At 43.3% G+C, this 18,804-nt stretch overlaps 2 protein-coding genes across 2 annotated transcripts in view; one reads left to right on the forward strand and one right to left on the reverse strand.

Moving 5' to 3' along the window:
* LOC106594828 (ventricular zone-expressed PH domain-containing protein) overlaps nucleotides 1-18,804 on the forward strand; it is a 197,401-nt gene that overhangs the window by 45,548 nt on the left and 133,049 nt on the right. Inside the window, exon 4 of the mRNA XM_045704029.1 lies at nucleotides 1,006-1,180. Coding sequence (XP_045559985.1) covers nucleotides 1,006-1,180 — 175 coding nt within the window. The remainder of the gene's footprint in view (nucleotides 1-1,005; nucleotides 1,181-18,804) is intronic.
* Nucleotides 5,410-9,101, reverse strand: LOC123729297 (uncharacterized). Its single transcript, XM_045704030.1, has 2 exons — nucleotides 6,410-9,101; nucleotides 5,410-6,273 (listed from the first exon to the last, which is right to left on the reverse strand). Exons 1-2 carry the CDS (start codon nucleotides 6,482-6,484, stop codon nucleotides 5,629-5,631), a joined length of 720 nt encoding a protein of 239 aa, XP_045559986.1. The 5' UTR covers nucleotides 6,485-9,101; the 3' UTR covers nucleotides 5,410-5,628.

An 18,804-nucleotide genomic window follows, 5' to 3' on the forward strand; every position in this document is an offset into this window, starting at 1 on the left:
CTCTGGATGAGCTCCTTTGATCTGAGAGCAGCCTGATATTGCAGTGACTCACTCTAATAGGACTGTGTGTGTGTGTGTGTGTGTGTGTGTGTGTGTGTGTGTGTGTGTGTGTGTGTGTGTGTGTGTGTGTGTGTGTGTGTGTGTGTGTGTGTGTGTGTGTGTGTGTGTGTGAGAGTGTGTGTGTTTATTCCTCATATCAACAGAGAGAGGACTATGCTGTTGTTTTTAGTAAGACTCTTGGACGTGCAGAGAGAAAGCCTTGCCTGCACTGCCACCTGCTGGAAGTACAGAAGTATGACACTTTTCTAGCCATAAATATGAGTTTAGCATTAATCCCTTATAACAACACTGTACTGTAGCTCACCAGCTCTAATGATACGGCACCAATGTGTTTTAGAGTATAGTATAGTTGTTTGGGTATGTTTCAGTGTTTGTCTTATGGCGATAGAAGATAGTAGCGCTAACTCAGTAGTTACCAAATCGGGTTTTGGTCACCTTCAGACCATAGGACTCTTGTTTCTGTCAACTGCTTTTAAAAAGTCTGGATACAATGTAGCTCTTCAGGAGAACAGTTGGACAGTACTTTTGCCCATTTCCAGCCCTTCTAAATGTTCCAGAACCATCCCCTTGGGGGCGCTAGTGGTTGTTAAATTAGGCCCTGGGACACTACTGTCTACATGCAGAGAAACATACACTCTCTCCTTGAGCTCAGAAATGAGTCTTTATGTAAAGAGAGCCATCTGTTTATCCTCCGTTCTGTTCCATTCTGTTCTGTTCTGTTCCCTTAAATTGTCCATGTGCATCACTGAGGGTCCATATACTGAAGGCCCTAAATAGGATGGACACACACACACACACACACACACACACACACACACACACACACACACACACACACACACACACACACACACACACACACACACACACACACACAATCTCTGTCTCTCTCACACTATCTCTCTGTGTCTCTGTCTCTCTTCTCTCTGTCTCTCCCTCCTACAGAACTACAGTCGTCCCCCAGTGATGGCTCTAGCGGTGCCGGTGGCAGTGAGGTTTCTACAGAGAGGCAACAGAGAGCTCAGTAGAAACATGTCCAGTTATCTCTCTCTGGCTGCCATGGCTAAGGCTGAACTACTGGCAGAACACACAGAGGCTATCACCTGCAGCGTGCTGGGAGGTAGGACACACACACACACACACGGACACATACACACACGTCCGTGCGCACGCACGCACACACACACACACACACACACACACACACACACACACACACACACACACACACACACACACACACACACACACACACACACACACACACACACACACACACACACACCACACAGACACACACACAGAGAGGGAAAGGCTATCACCTGCAGCATGCTGGGAGGTAGGACCACACACACACACACACACACACACACACACACACACACACACACACACACATACACTGTATACTGTATACACACACACACGGACACATTTAGTATTACACACTTACAGATAGACATGTTCCACAACCATAGAGGGATGTGATTGTTTCTGTTAAAGGGAAGCCTCCCCTATATTAAATAACCTGACAGGGTATCAGTGTTCCTGATCAGAGGATCTTGGCTGAGATCAGTTTAAAGAGACAGACTGGTTTCTGTTTGTTCATTCCTTGACCAATACACAGTTCAGTCATAGGTTTCATGATATGTGTTTTATTTATGTATTTGGAAGTGCGGTGTAAAATATTATGAGAGGAGGCAGTTGAAAGAGATGATCAGTTTGTGTCATGTCTCACTTGCCTTGTTTTGCCCTTTCATTCCTCAGGCCAGACAGAGCAGCATGGCTTCCAGCCTGACTGTGGGTTCGAGCTGAGGGATCACTCTTAAGTGGCCCTCAGATCTGTGGCTTAGGTTTACAGGCCCACCCCTGGCTACAGCTGAATACAGCTGTCTCATGTTTTAGAGCTGGACAGGCTCTAAACAGGCTGTGTAGCCCGGGCCCCATTGCCCTGGATAGATAAGGATCTCCCAGCAGCGCTGTAACTTTTACTCCCTATATAAGACTCAGGAGAGAGAGTCACGGAGGAGTGTGTGTGTGTGTGTGTGTGTGTGTGTGTGTGTGTGTGTGTGTGTGTGTGTGTGTGTGTGTGTGTGTGTGTGTGTGTGTGTGTGTGTGTGTGTGTGTGTGTGTGTGTGTGTGTGTGTGTGGGTGGGTGGGTGGGTGGGTGGGTGTGGTAGAGGGCTAGTGGAGGTTTTCATAAGGACCAGAGCGGTCCAGTCTCATTTAGACTGTGTTAGTGCAGATTCATATGAATGTTAATATTATACTTTTGGGTTGAGGTCAGCCAGTGGACTACACTTTACTGATAAAACTCAAGAGGTACACCATTTTTTTTGTTTTTAATATCCAATTGTTAGTTACAGTCTTGTCCCATTGCTGCAACTCCCGTACGGACTCGGGAGAGGCGAAGGTCGAGAGCCGTGCGTCCTCTGAAACACGACCCTGCCAAGCCACACTGCTTCTTGACACAGTGCCCACTTAACCCAGAAGCCAGCCACACCAATGTGTCAGAGAAAACACCATCCAACTGGCGCCCGGTCCGTCACAGGAGTTGCTAGAGCGCGATGGGACAAGGACATCCCGGCCGGCCGAACCCTCCCCTAACCGGACGATGCTGGGCCAATTGTACTCCGCCTCATGGGTCTCCCGGTCGCGGCCGCCTGCGATACAGCGTGGGATCAAACCCGGATCTGTTGTGATGCCTTTAGCACTGCGATGCAGTGCCTTAGACCGCTGCGCCACTCGGGAGGCCTGAAGAGGTACACTCTTAGAAAAAAAGGTGCTCTCTAGAACCTAAAAGGGTTCTTCAGCTGTCCCCATAGGATAATCCTTTGAAGAACCCTTTTTGGTTCCAGGTAGAACCTTTTGGGGTTCCATGTAGAACCTTTTCCACAGAGGGTTCTAAATGGAACCAAAAAGGGTTATACCTGGAACCAAAAAGGGTTCTCCACTGGAACCAAAAAGGGTTATCATATGCTGACAGCCGAAGAACCCTTTTGGAACCCTTTTTTCTAAGAGTGTAGAGGTAGCACTGGAATTTAGAAGTGACGTAGTAGTAGTAGTCGTATTAGCATTTATATTATTATTAGTAGTAGCAGTAGTAGTAACAGTAGTAGTAGTCGTAGTCATAGTAGCAGTAGTAGTAGTAGTAGTCGTCATAGTAGCATTTATATTATTATTAGTAGTAGCAGTAGCAGTAGTATTAGCAGTATCAGTAGTAGTAGTAGTAGTAGTAGCTGTATTAGCAGTAGCAGTAGTCGTAGTCATAGTAGTAGTAGTAGTAGTAATAGCAGTAGTAGTAGTAGATGTTGTAGTAGTAGTACTAGTAGATGTAGTAGTAGTAGTACTATATGTCGTAGTAGTAATACTAGTAGATGTAGTAGTAGTGTTAGTAGTAGTAGCAGTAGTAGTAGTAGTAGTAGTAGTAGTAGTTGTAGCAGTAGTATTAGCAGTAGCAGTAGTAGTACTACTAGTAGATGTAGTAGTAGTCATAGTAGTAGTAGTAGTAGATGTAGTCATAGTAGTAGTAGTAGTAGTCGTCGTAGTAGCATTTATATTATTATTAGTAGTAGCGGTAGCAGTAGTATTAGTAGTCGTAGTCGTAGTAGCAGAAGCAGTAGTAGTAGTAATTGCAGTAGTAGTAGTAGATATTGTAGTAGTAGTACTAGTAGATATAGTAGTAGTGGTAGTGTTAGTAGTAGTGGTAGTGTTAGTAATAGTAGTAGTAGTGTTAGTGGTGGTAGTAGTGTTTAGTAGTAGTAGTAGTAGTGTTAGTAGTAGTAGTGTTAGTAGTAGTGTTTGTAGTATTAGTATTGTTAGTAGTAGTATTAGTAGTAGTAGCGTTTGTAGTAGTAGTAGTAGTGTTAGTAGTAGTGTTAGTAGAAGTAGTAGTGTTAGTAGTAGTATTAGTAGTACTAGTAGATGTAGGAGTAGTAGTAGTGTTAGTAGTAGTAGTGGTAATAGTAGATGTAGTAGTTGTGGTAGTGGTAGTGTTAGTAATAGTACTAGAAGTGTTAGTGGTGGTAGTAGTGTTTGTAGTAGTAGTAGTAGTATTGTTAGTAGTAGTGTTAGTAGTAGTATTAGTAGAACTAGTAGATGTAGGAGTAATAGTAGTGTTAGTATTAATACTAGTAGCATTAATATGGTAGTTGGTGAGCCTACATTTTCCTGGGAACAGACGGTTTTCATTATAACTTTGCAGATAAGCTCTGACTTTGAAGATAAGCTTTTTTACTGAAGCTGGTTATTACATACTAAAACATACATAGTAATAAATCACTGATAGGTACTAAGGACATCAGCTTTGAGGAGCACTAAGATGCCTAGTTAGGGGGCTCTTTTCCACGCTCCCTTAGGGTTTGTCATTATGTTGCCTCCTCCAGGATCCCAGTTGGAGCACCTTGTTACCCTCTTAAACATGGTTAGACCTCGTTAGTGGTTTTCCTCAGGGACCGTCGTTAGTTTTGCTCGTTAGGCATCTGTTTACCCCCCCCAGGCCTCAAACCCTCTAGTGGAGCCTGAGTGATGACAGTTTTCCACAATTGTTTACACACGTTTGCTGAATCTTTGGCCCATTTTCCTAAACTCTAAACACAAAACGGAAAACTCTAGCAAAAGCAAGCACTGCATTCAAAACTGTTCTCTTTCCAACATATTTTTTTTTTAAATCAAAATGACACACCCATCATATGAATAGATCTGTCTACCAACCAACACACTGATGTGCTCAACACTAAACACTACTATGAATAGATCTGTCTACCAACCAACAACACACTGATGTGCTCAACACTAAACACTACTATGAATAGATCTGTCTACCAACCAACAACACACTGATGTGCTCAACACTAAACACTACTATGAATAGATCTGTCTACCAACCAACAACACACTGATGTGCTCAACACTAAACACTACTATGAATAGATCTGTCTACCAACCAACAACACACTGATGTGCTCAACACTAAACACTACTATGAATAGATCTGTCTACCAACCAACAACACACTGATGTGCTCAACACTAAACACTACTATGAATAGATCTGTCTACCAACCAACAACACACTGATGTGCTCAACACTAAACACTACTATGAATAGATCTGTCTACCAACCAACAACACACTGATGTGCTCAACACTAAACACTACTATGAATAGATCTGTCTACCAACCAACAACACACTGATGTGCTCAACACTAAACACTACTATGAATATCCCGTCAGTAGTTTTATGCCTTTTGCATTTTCAGTGTTACACTGTAGCCGGTTGTAAAAGTTTGTTACAGTAATGTATACCTACTCAAATATATATAAATAAACACACACAAATGCAATACATTAACAAAAACATAGTCATTTATTTCCAAAATGCACTATTTTTGAACACTTGTGTTTTGTATGTAACACTTTCCATACCCAACAGGAGAAAACAGGAAAAACATTCAGTAAGATAAAGGGTTTTCTGTACAAAAATAAAAAAGGAAAGTGGCTCATTCTTTCAAAACTCTAAACAAAAAAAAAAGACAAAAACACATGCAAAATGTAAGAAAAAAGACATTAGGCTGCATCCTGCCTCCTATTTTGGTCTGGCCCCAGCACCTCATCTACATCACAAGCGATGTTTTCCCTGGTTAAACATCGGGGAAAGAATCTTCTGGAGTGACGGATCCAGCCGCCGAAAGCCCCCACATCAACTTCACCACATCCATCCTCCGTTGCCTGGAGAAGAGGTACGCGTGTGAGGGGATGGCGGTCATACGCCTTCCATCGCCATGCCGAAAAAAAGTATTCAATTGGGTTTAGGAATGGGGAATATGGTGGGAGGTATAGAACAATACAATCTGGGTGGTCGATGAACCAGTTGCAGACCAGAGCAGCCCGGTGGAAACTCACGTTGTCCCAGATGACAACATACCTGGGCTGCTCTGGTCCACCCCTCTGCTCGGCTGGAATGAGGATGCCATGTAGTGTGTCCAGGAATGTAATGAGAAGGGCGGTGTTGTAGGGACCAACGTTGGCATGGTGATGGAGGACACCTTTCTGGCTGGTGATATTCCCTCCATGCTGTCCAGGGACATTCACAATGGCATGGTGGTCAATAATGTTCCGTCTCCATCCCCTTCTTTTGGCTAGGTTGAAGCCAGCCTCATCAATGTAAATATAAACGTGCTGAATTGCAGCGGCATCCAGCTCCAAGACTCTCTGAAACAGACGACAAGACAATATGTGACATAGACCTAGAGCAGTCAATAAGGTGAGGCACAATACACTGGATTACAGTACTGTAATGTGTCTATACAGTGCTGATATGATAGCAAATTCACAGTATAGTACTTACTTGCACATATTCATAGCGCTGTTCTTTAACCCTCTCTGAGTTTTGCTCAAATGGCACCCTGTAGACCTGTTTCATCCGGATTCGGTTGCGCTGTAATACACGGTCCAATGTAGACAAGCCCACCTGTCAAGGTGTGTGCGTACTGGTAGCGAAGTCAGGTGCAGGAGAGCAGAGATTTGTGAACAGGCGCACACTTTATTGAGGCAAAAGTGCAAAACGCGCAAAACAGTCACAAGAATTGTTTAACAATAAACATCTTTGTGAAAATAACACGGAAAAAACAAGCCAGTCCGGCGCGTCAACAATACACACGTAACACAAACAATCTTACACAAAGACATGATGTGGATCAGAGGAATCAATACATGTAGATTGATTGGGGAATGAAAACCAGGTGTGCAGGGAACAAGACAAAACAAATGGATACATGAAAAATGGAGCGGCGATGGCTAGGAAGCCGGTGACGTCGACCGTCGAACGCCGCCCGAAAAAGGAGAAGAGCCGACTTCGGGGGTAGTCGTGACGCCACCTGGTGAATGTTATTGAATATTGTGTCTGCAATTATGTGGTTCTGGATTTCTTGTAGTCTAATGGTATTGTTTGCCACCACCATGTTCACAATAGCAGTATCCTGTTCTGGTGTGAACGGTGTCTTCCACCATGGCCTGGCCGTCTCTCAGTTCTGCAGAAGATCCACAAATATGATGTCGTTGGTTGCAGTAAACAAAAATACAAAATGTTCTTTCAATTTGAAATGACATTACTGTAACATTGGCCAACAATCACTGAGTAACATAGGCCTACTGATATGTCGGACTGCAGTATACAACAGTATACATACATAAAGAGCATAGTGTAGATGGTAGGTAACTTACCGGTTGTCATTTCTGAATGTACGGATGATAGATGCAACCGTGTAGCGGCTCAGGTTGGGCTGAACTCTCTGCCCAGCCTCCCTCATACTCAACCCATGGTTGAGCACATGGCCAACCAATGTGGCCTTGATCTCATCTGAGACAACTGTCCTTCCTCGTCCTTCCTCATCCTCCTCTTACTCTCACTCCTTCACCTCTAGCTCTTGCTTCACCATTGACTTCCATTTTCCTCCAAAACAGGAGAGCTCATCTGTGGCCTTTTATAGTGCTGAAGCTCTGATTTCTTAGTGAACAATTCAGCTACTAGTGTTTACACCTGTCAGGGATGGGTGTTGCCAATTGGTGTATAGAGCTTGGCATTGTGATTGGCGTTGCTTTCCAAAGGGACTAAAGAGATTTTAATTGTGAATGTTGTGCCTAATGTAGAGAACTGTGTGTAGTGTTTTGCAAAAAGTGTGATATAAAATTCAAAACTGAGTGTAAAGCAGGAATTGTGCTTGCAATTTTGCAGACTTGGTTTAGGGATTTGGTACATGAGTTTCAGGTTTCGGTGATTGCATTTCAAGTTCCAATTGTAGTGTGTAAACAATTGGTAAAAACTGTAATATAAATTATTAATATAAGTGTTTAATAGAACTGATTTATAGAAATGGTGGTAGAGGTTACCACAAAGGATCTAGTAGTGTGTGTGTGTGTGTGTGTGTGTGTGTGTGTGTGTGTGTGTGTGTGTGTGTGTGTGTGTGTGTGTGTGTGTGTGTGTGTGTGTGTGTGTGTTGCTGGTCTATGTGTGTGTGTTTTTTTTTCATACAGGTTTAAGTAGTCTACTACAGGGGAAGAGAACCTTTGCACAGGACCTTTCCTGTTGTAGAGGGACTAGAAAGATCCATAGGTGTGTGTGTACGTGCCTTCAGGAGCGTACGTATGTCTGCCCCCCATCCTGGGCCCCCTCTCTCCAACCTCCACGACCCGTCATATGAAATCAACCACTCAGGGTTAACCGTTTGTTTATCCTGTAAATGATCCTGGAACATGTGTGTGAATAGCTCACACACTTCATGACCTGTACGGTCAGCTAACACTTCACACACATTATGACATTGTGTTTGTGTAACTCACCTCATCCAGCTTTAGTGTGTGGCGGCCACCTGGGTGATGCAATGCACTGTGGCAATTTTGTGAACACCATTTTGTGAACACTCATCACATAATCAGTTACTGCCGTGCTAAGGTAAATGACTCCTGTACAGTATAAACATATCCCCTCTTATCGAACCGTTCAACTGTTTTTATGTTCTCACATACTTAATCCTCTTTAGTGAAATGACCGCAATGATCCGCCTCCATTTCGTCCTTCCCTTGGCCAGATTTCATGCATTAATGGAAGCCATATTGTGCTAGACTACTCACCCGCAGCGTAGGCAGTTGCACTCCTGCCCTGGAGAGTCTCAGTGGTGTTGTGGCAGCTGAGGCACTTCCTGCTTTTGGGGGTCTGTTCTCCAGGCTCAAGTATAAACACTGCCACGGTCCAAAGCTGAGAGTGGGTGACAGGCCAGTCCAACACACGCGCACACACAACCACACACAGTTACATAACAGCGTATTGGGAAATGGCTCTTGACACTCCCCAGTTAAAACTGGCATGGTTAAGTCTCATGTTTTATTGGTTTGGGGTGCCTGCTGCTGTGTGACAGCTAGTGCTGGTGATTTACTGTATATTGTCTATGTTTAAGGCATTTTAACATACCCTATGTCAAGTTCAAATGTAGTTTTATCGACTGTTTTATTTTGCACATTTTGGCACATCCACCATGTGCTTTGCTACTCTGGACAAATATTTGGGAAAGGAGGGACGGGGGATGGGGATGGGGGGGTGGAAAAAGAGGAAGAGGGGAGAGGGAGACATATAGGGCACAGGAAGTGGTGAGGGAGAAAGGGAGAGGAGAGTAGAAAGGGGATATGTAAACAAAAACTCTGGCTCTCCGTTAAACAGAGACTCTCCATTGTTTTTGCTGGAATAGAGCATTTATCAGAATGGAGAGAGAGACTGAAAGAGACAATGAAAGAGAGACAGGGAGACAAAGATGGAGATAAGTAAGATGCCTAGTTAGGAGACAGAGATGGAGATATATATAATACTGTATATATATATATATATATATATATATATATATATATAGACGCATCTACTCATTCCATGGTTTTTCTTTAGGTCAAAGACCGCAGAGTGAAGGAAAAGCAGCCAACAAGTGCTCAGCATTTGTGTGAACTCCTTCAAGACTGTTGGAAAAACATTCCAGGTGACTACCTCATGAAACTGGTTGAGAGAATGCAAAGCCATCATCAAGGCAAAGGGTGGCTACTTTGAATAATATATTTTGCTTTGTTTAACACTTTTTTGGTTACTACATGATTCCACATATGTATTTCATAGTTTGATGTCTTCACTCTTATTCTACAATGTAGAAAATAGTAAAATAAAGAAAAACACTTGAATAAGTAGGTGTCCAAACTTTTGACTGCTCAAAAAAATAAAGGGAACACTTAAACAACACAATGTAACTCCAAGTCAATCACACTTCTGTGAAATCAAACTGTCCACTTAGGAAGCAACACTGATTGACAATACATTTCACATGCTGTTGTGCAAATGGAATAGACAACAGGTGGAAATTATAGGCAATTAGCAAGACACCCCCAATAAAGGAGTGGTTCTGCAGGTGGGGACCACAGACCACTTCTCAGTTCCTATGCTTCCTGGCTGATGTTTTGGTCACTTTTGAATGCTGGCGGTGCTTTCACTCTAGTGGTAGCATGAGACGGAGTCTACAACCCACACAAGTGGCTCGGGTAGTGCAGCTCATCCAGGATGGCACATCAATGCGAGCTGTGGCAAGAATGTTTGCTGTGTCTGTCAGCGTAGTGTCCAGAGCATGGAGGCGCTACCAGGAGACAGGCCAGTACATCAGGAGACGTGGAGGAGGCCGTAGGAGGGCAACAACCCAGCAGCAGGACCGCTACCTCCGCCTTTGTGCAAGGAGGAGCAGGAGAAGCATTGCCAGAACCCTGCAAAATGACCTCCAGCAGGCCTCAAATGTGCATGTGTCTGCTCAAACGGTCAGAAACAGACTCCATGAGGGTGGTATGAGGGCCCGACGTCCACAGGTGGGGGTTGTGCTTACAGCCCAACACCGTGCAGGACGTTTGGCATTTGCCAGAGAACACCAAGATTGGCAAATTTGCCACTGGCGCCCTGTGCTCTTCACAGATGAAAGCAGGTTCACACTGAGCACGTGACAGATGTGACAGAGCCTGGAGACGCCGTCGAGAACGTTTTGCTGCCTGCAACATCCTCCAGCATGACCGGTTTGGCGGTGGGTCAGTCATGGTGTGGGGTGGCATGTCTTTGGGGGGCCGCACAGCCCTCCATGTGCTCGCCAGAGGTAGCCTGACTGCCATTAGGTACCGAGATGAGATCCTCAGACCCCTTGTGAGACCATATGCTGGTGCGGTTGGCCCTGGGTTCCTCCTAATGCAAGACAATGCTAGACCTCATGTGGCTGGAGTGTGTCAGCAGTTCCTGCAAGAGGAAGGCATTGATGCTATGGACTGGCCCGGCCGTTCCCCAGACCTGAATCCAATTGAGCACATCTGGGACATCATGTCTCGCTCCATCCACCAATGCCACGTTGCACCACAGACTGTCCAGGAGTTGGCAGATGCTTTAGTCCAGGTCTGGGAGGAGATCCCTCAGGAGACCATCCGCCACCTCATCAGGAGCATGCCAAGGCGTTGTAGGGAGGTCATACAGGCACGTAGAGGCCACACACACTACTGAGCCTCATTTTGACTTGTTTTAAGGACATTACATCAAAGTTGGAACAGCCTGTAGTGTGGTTTTCCACTTTAATTTTGAGTGTGACTCCAAATCCGGACCTCCATGGGTTGATAAATTGGATTTCCATTGATTATTTTTGTGTGATTTTGTTGTCAGCACATTCAACTATGTAAAGAAAAAAGTATTTAATAAGATTATTTATTTCATTCAGATCTAGGATGTGTTGTTTAAGTGTTCCCTTTATTTTTTTGAGCAGTATATATATACAGTGAGGGAAAAAAGTATTTGATCCCCTGCTGATTTTGTACATTTGCCAAATGACAAAGAAATGATCAGTCTATAATTTGAATGGTAGGTTTATTTGAACAGTGAGAGACAGAATAACAATTCAGAAAAACGCATGTCAGAAATGTTATAAATTGATTTGCATTTTAATGAGGGAAATAAGTATTTGACCCCGTCTCAATCAGAAAGATTTCTGTCTCCCAGGTGTCTTTTATACAGGTAACGAGCTGTGATTAGGAGCACACTCTTAAAGGGAGTGCTCCTAATCTCAGTTTGTTACCTGTATAAAAGACACCTGTCCACAGAAGCAATCAATCAATCAGATTCCAAACTCTCCACCATGGCCAAAACCAAAGAGCTCTCCAAGGATATCAGGCACAAGATTGTAGACCTACACAAGGCTGGAATGGGCTACAAGACCATCGCCAAGCAGTTTGGTGAGAAGGTGACAACAGTTGCTGCGATTATTCGCAAATGGAAGAAACACAAAAGAACTGTCAATATCCCTCGGGCCTGGGGCTCCATGCAAGATCTCACCTCGTGGAGTTGCAATGATCATGAGAACGGTGAGGAATCAGCCCAGAACTACACGGGAGGATCTTGTCAATGATCTCAAGGCAGCTGGGACCATAGTCACCAAGAAAACAATTGTTAACACACTACACCGTGAAGGACTGAAATCCTGCAGCCCCCACAAGGTCCCCCTGCCCAAGAAAGCACATATACATGCCCGTCTGAAATTTGCCAATTAACATCTGAATGATTCAGAGGACAACTGGGTGAACGTATTGTGGTCAGATGAGACCAAAATTGAGCTCTTTGGCATCAACTCAACTCGCCGTGTTTGGAGGAGGAGGAATGCTGCCCATGACCCCAAGAACACCATCCCCACCGTCAAACATGGAGGTGGAAACATTATGCATTGGGGGTGTTTTTCTGCTAAGGGGACAGGACAACTTCACCACATCAAAGGGACGATGGACGGGGCCATGTACCGTCAAATCTTGGGTGAGAACCTCCTTCCCTCAGCCAGGGCATTGAAAATGGGTCGTGGATGGGTATTCCAGCATGACAATGACCTAAATCACACGGCCAAGGCAACAAAGGAGTGGCTCAAGAAGAAGGACATTAGGGTCCTGGAGTGGCCTAGCCAGTCTCCAGACCTTAATCCCATAGAAAATCTGTGGAGGGAGCTGAAGGTTCGAGTTGCCAAACGTCAGCTTCGAAACCTTAATGACTTGGAGAAAATCTGCAAGGAGGAGTGGGACAAAATGCCTCCTGAGATGTGTGCAATCCTGGTGGCCAACTACATGAAACGTCTGACCTCTGTGATTGCCAACAAGGGTTTTGCCACCAAGTACTAAGTCATGTTTTGCGAGGGGTCAAAAACTTATTTCCCTCATTAAAATGCAAATCAATTTATAAAATTTTTGACATGTGTTTTTCTGGATTTTTTTGTTGTTATTCTGTCTCTCACTGTTCAAATGAACCTACCATTAAAATTATAGACTAATAATTTCTTTGTCAGTGGGCAAACGTACAAAATCAGCAGGGGATCAAATACTTTTTTCCCTCACTGTATATATACAGTTGAAGTCGGAAGTTTACATACACCTTAGCCAAATACATTTAAACTCAGTTTTTCACAATTCCTGACATTTAATCCTAGTAAGAATTCCCTGTTTTAGGTCAGTTAGGATTGCCACTTTATTTTAAGAATGTGAAATGTCAGAATAATAATAGAGAGAATGATTTATTTCAGCTTTTATTTCTTTCATCACATTCCCAGTGGGTCAGAAGTTTACATACACTCAATTAGTATTTGGTAGCATTGCCTTTAAATTGTTTAGGTTAACTTAGGTTAAACGTTTCGGGTAGCCTTCCACAAGCTTCCCACAATAAGTTTGGTGAATTTTGGCCCATTCCTCCTGACAGCTGGTGTAACTGAGTCAGGTTTTTAGGCCTCCTTGCTCGCACACGCTTTTTCAGTTCCACCCACAAATTTTCTATAGGATTTAGGTCAGAGCTTTGTGATGGCCACTCCAATACCTTGACTTTGTTGTCCTTAAGCCATTTTGCCACAACTTTGGAAGTATGCTTGGGATTATTGTCCATTTGGAAGACCCATTTGCGACCAAGCTTTTACTTCCTATCTGATGTCTTGAGATGTTGCTTCAATATATTCACATCATTTTCCTCCTCATGATGCCATCTATTTTATGAAGTGTAGCAAAGCACCCCCACAACATGATGCTTTCAGCCTCATGCTTCATGGTTGGGATGGTGTTCTTCGGCTTGCTTTTTCCTCCAAACATAACGATGGTCATTATGGCCAAATAGTTATTTTTTTGTTTCATCAGACCAGAGGACATTTCTTTAAACAGTACGATCTTTGTCCCCATGTGCAGTTGCAAACCATTGTCTGGCATTTTTATGGCGGTTTTGGAGCAGTGGCTTCTTCCTTGCTGAGTGGCCTTTCAGATTATGTCGATATAGGACTCGTTTTACTGTGGATATAGATACTTTTGTACCTGTGTCCTCCAACATCTTCACAAGGTCCTTTGCTGTTGTTCTGGGATTGATTTGCACTTTTTATACCAAAGTACGTTCATCTCTAGGAGACAGAACGCGTCTCCTTCCTGAGTGGTATAACGGCTGTGTGGTCCCATGGTGTTTATACTTGCGTACTATTGTTTGTACAGATGAACGTGGTACCTTCAGGCGTTTGGAAATTGCTCCCAAGGATGAACCAGACTTGTGGAGGACTACACAAGAAGATAAAATTTTTTTGTAGAGTGGATTTATGAAAATATGTTGACAAACGTTACCTAGTGAGATTTACACGGGTATCAAAACGCCGAGGCGGTTTAAGCACAAAACACAGACCTTATTTGAAGTAGATCAAGACATTCTCTATGGAAGACATGAACGGTAAAATAACGAAGGAACCCCTGTCAAGTTCAGCCGCAAGTTATTACAGGAATTATGACGCGTCGACTATTTCTCTCTAAACCATATACCTTTGACTATTACGAGCCTGCTGCTGCCTACCACCGCTCAGTCAGACTGCTATATCAAATATCAAATCATAGACTTAACTATAATATACTGCTCAAAAAAATAAAGGGAACACTTAAACAACACATCCTAGATCTGAATGAAATAAATAATCTTATTAAATACTTTTTTCTTTACATAGTTGAATGTGCTGACAACAAAATCACACAAAAATAATCAATGGAAATCCAATTTATCAACCCATGGAGGTCCGGATTTGGAGTCACACTCAAAATTAAAGTGGAAAACCACACTACAGGCTGATCCAACTTTGATGTAATGTCCTTAAAACAAGTCAAAATGAGGCTCAGTAGTGTGTGTGGCCTCTACGTGCCTGTATGACCTCCCTACAACGCCTTGGCATGCTCCTGATGAAGTGGCGGATGGTCTCCTGAGGGATCTCCTCCCAGACCTGGACTAAAGCATCTGCCAACTCCTGGACAGTCTGTGGTGCAACGTGGCATTGGTGGATGGAGCGAGACATGATGTCCCAGATGTGCTCAATTGGATTCAGGTCTGGGGAACGGGCGGGCCAGTCCATAGCATCAATGCCTTCCTCTTGCAGGAACTGCTGACACACTCCAGCCACATGAGGTCTAGCATTGTCTTGCATTAGGAGGAACCCAGGGCCAACCGCACCAGCATATGGTCTCACAAGGGGTCTGAGGATCTCATCTCGGTACCTAATGGCAGTCAGGCTACCTCTGGCGAGCACATGGAGGGCTGTGCGGCCCCCCAAAGACATGCCACCCCACACCATGACTGACCCACCGCCAAACCGGTCATGCTGGAGGATGTTGCAGGCAGCAAAACGTTCTTGACGGCGTCTCCAGGCTCTGTCACATCTGTCACGTGCTCAGTGTGAACCTGCTTTCATCTGTTAAGAGCACAGGGCGCAAAGGGCGAATTTGCCAATCTTGGTGTTCTCTGGCAAATGCCAAACGTCCTGCACGGTGTTGGGCTGTAAGCACAACCCCCACCTGTGGACGTCGGGCCCTCATACCACCCTCATGGAGTCTGTTTCTGACCGTTTGAGCAGACACATGCACATTTGTGGCCTGCTGGAGGTCATTTTGCAGGGTTCTGGCAGTGCTTCTCCTGCTCCTCCTTGCACAAAGGCGGAGGTAGCGGTCCTGCTGCTGGGTTGTTGCCCTCCTACGGCCTCCTCCACGTCTCCTGATGTACTGGCCTGTCTCCTGGTAGCGCCTCCATGCTCTGGACACTACGCTGACAGACACAGCAAACCTTCTTGCCACAGCTCGCATTGATGTGCCATCCTGGATGAGCTGCACTACCCGAGCCACTTGTGTGGGTTATAGACTCCGTCTCATGCTACCACTAGAGTGAAAGCACCGCCAGCATTCAAAAGTGACCAAAACATCAGCCAGGAAGCATAGGAACTGAGAAGTGGTCTGTGGTCCCCACCTGCAGAACCACTCCTTTATTGGGGGTGTCTTGCTAATTGCCTATAATTTCCACCTGTTGTCTATTCCATTTGCACAACAGCATGTGAAATGTATTGTCAATCAGTGTTGCTTCCTAAGTGGACAGTTTGATTTCACAGAAGTGTGATTGACTTGGAGTTACATTGTGTTGTTTAAGTGTTCCCTTTATTTTTTTGAGCAGTGTATAATAAACCTTAGGTCATTAATATGGTCAAATTCGGAAACTATCATCTCGAAAACATTATTCTTTCAGGGACATACGGAACCGTTCCGTATTTTATCTAACGGGTGGCATCCATAAGTCTAAATATTCCTGTTACATCGCACAACCTACAATGTTATTTCATAATTCCGTAAAATTCTGGCAAATTAGTTCGTAACGAGACAGATTCTTTATACCCTGATTCTGCGTGCAACGAATGCAAGAGAACTGACACAATTTCACCTGGTTAATATTGCCTGCTAACCTGGATTTATTTTAGCTAAATATGCAGGTTTAAAAATATATACTTCTGTGTATTGATTTTAAGAAAGGCATTGATGTTTATGGTTAGCTACAGTCGTGCAACGATTTAGCTTTTTTTCGCCAATGCGCTTTTGTTAAATCATCCCCGTTTGACGAAGTCTGCTGTCTTTGTTAGGAAGATATAGTCTTCACAGTTCGCAACAAGCTAGGCGGCCCAAACTGCTGCATATACCCTGACTCTGTTTGCAAGAGAAGTGACACATTTTCCCTAGTTAAAAGAAATTCATGTTAGCAGGCAATATTAACTAAATATGCAGGTTTATAAATATATACTTGTGTATTGATTTTAAGAAAAACATTGATGTTTATGGTTAGGTACACGTCGGAGCAAAGACAGTCCTTTTTCGCGAATGCGCACCACATCGATTATATGCAAAGCAGGACCGGCTAGATAAACTAGTAATATCATCAACCTTGTGTAGTTGACTAGTTTTTATGATTGATTGATTGTTTTTTTATAAGATAAGTTTAATGCTAGCTAGCAACTTACCTTGGCAACGTAAAGCAGGTGGTTAGAGCATTGGGCTAGTTAACGTAAGGTTGCATCCCCAAGCTGACAAGGTAAAAATCTGTCGTTCTGCCCCTGAACAAGGCAGTTAACCCACTGTTCCTAGGCCGTCATTGAAAATAAGAATGTGTTCTTTAACTGACTTGCCTAGTTAAATAAAGGTTTTATAAAAAATTATTACAAAATAAAAATAACGATTTTTTTTTTAAAAATCGGCAAATCGGTGGCCAACAATACCGATTACCGATTGTTATGAAAACTTGAAATCGGCCGTAATTAATCGGCCATTCCGATTAATCGGTCGACCTCTAGTGTGTTTGTCTCAGTCATCAGATCTCACCCCAATTGAATTCTGGAGTGGCGCTTTTCACCACCATCAACAAAACACCAACCGATGGAATGTATTGTGGAAGAATGGTGTTGTATCTCTCCAATAGAGTTCCAGGCGATTGTAGAATATATGCCAAGGTGCATTGAAGCTGTTGGTGTTTCCTTTATTTTGGCAGTTACCTGTAGCAGATAATGAGCTAGCGCTGTGTGTGTGTGTGTGTGTGTGTGTGTGTGTGTGTGTGTGTGTGTGTGTGTGTGTGTGTGTGTGTGTGTGTGTGTGTGTACAGTATATGTGTGTTTCAACCTCAAAGACTGGAGCAGTGGGGGGAGAGAGAGGGGGGGGGTGTAGAAAGGAAGCTAGCAGTGGGGCAAAGTGTTAAGGTTTTACAGGCAACTACAGTAAACCCCACAGGCCTACCTCATTTTCAGATATACCCTACATACACACACACGCTTGGTTGTCCACACAGAACTCAACCCCCCGATCTCACCCGAACCACATTACATCATCCTACTTCCTGAACTGGTGGCTGCTGGGAGGAGAGAGGTAATTTATTGTTGGTTCTCTGGGCTACGGGACAGGGGGCGGGCTTAACAATCAGCATATGCTGATACAGTACCTTGTCTTGGGGAAATAGTGGGATAACAAGGCAGTTAACCCACTGTTCCTAGGCCGTCATTGTAAATAAGAATTTGTTCTTAACTGACTTGCCTAGTTAAATAAAGGAAAACAATTGTCCATCTATAGATGCGCGACAAACCATATGTAGGCTATCTGTATCATGTCAGTAATATATCAACAGCATATCTGTATCATGTCAGTAATATATCAACAGCATATCTGTATCATGTCAGTAATATATCAACAGCATATCTGTATCATGTCAGTAATATTTCAACAGTATATCTGTAGCATGTCAGTAATATTTCAACAGTATATCTGTAGCATGTCAGGAATGTTTCAACAGTATATCTGTGAGTAATATATCAACAGTATATCTGTAGCATATCAGTAATATTTCATCAGTATATCGGTAGCATGTCAGTAATATTTCAACAGTATATCTGTAACATGTCAGGAATGTTTCAACAGTATATCTGTCAGTAATATATCAACAGTATATCTGTAGCATATCAGTAATATTTCATCAGCATATCTGTATCATATCAGTAATATATCAACAGTATATCTGTAGCATATCTGTAATATTTCAACAGTGTATCTGTAGCATGTCAGTAATATTTCAACAGTATATCTGTAGCATGTCAGTAATATATCAACAATATATCTGTAGCATATCTGTAATATTTCAGCAGTATATCTGGAGCGTATCAGTAATATTTCAACAGTATATCTGTAGCATGTCAGTAATATTTCAACAGTATATCTGGAGCGTATCAGTAATATTTCAACAGTATATCTGTCAGTAATATTTCAACAGTATATCTGTAGCATGTCAGTAATATTTCAACAGTGTATCTGTCAGTAATATTTCAACAGTATATCTGTCAGTAATATTTCAACAGTATATCT

This window comes from Salmo salar, chromosome ssa20 (assembly GCF_905237065.1).
Source record: "Salmo salar chromosome ssa20, Ssal_v3.1, whole genome shotgun sequence".
NCBI lineage: Eukaryota > Metazoa > Chordata > Actinopteri > Salmoniformes > Salmonidae > Salmo > Salmo salar.

Coding starts and splice junctions, on each gene's coding strand:
- LOC123729297 (XM_045704030.1), bottom strand. CDS start 6,484: ATGAAACAGGTCTACAGGGTGCCATTTGAGCAAAACTCAGAGAGGGTT. Junction 6,274..6,409: donor AGCGCTATGAATATGTGCAA/GTAAGTACTATA, acceptor CGTCTGTTTCAG/AGAGTCTTGGAGCTGGATGC.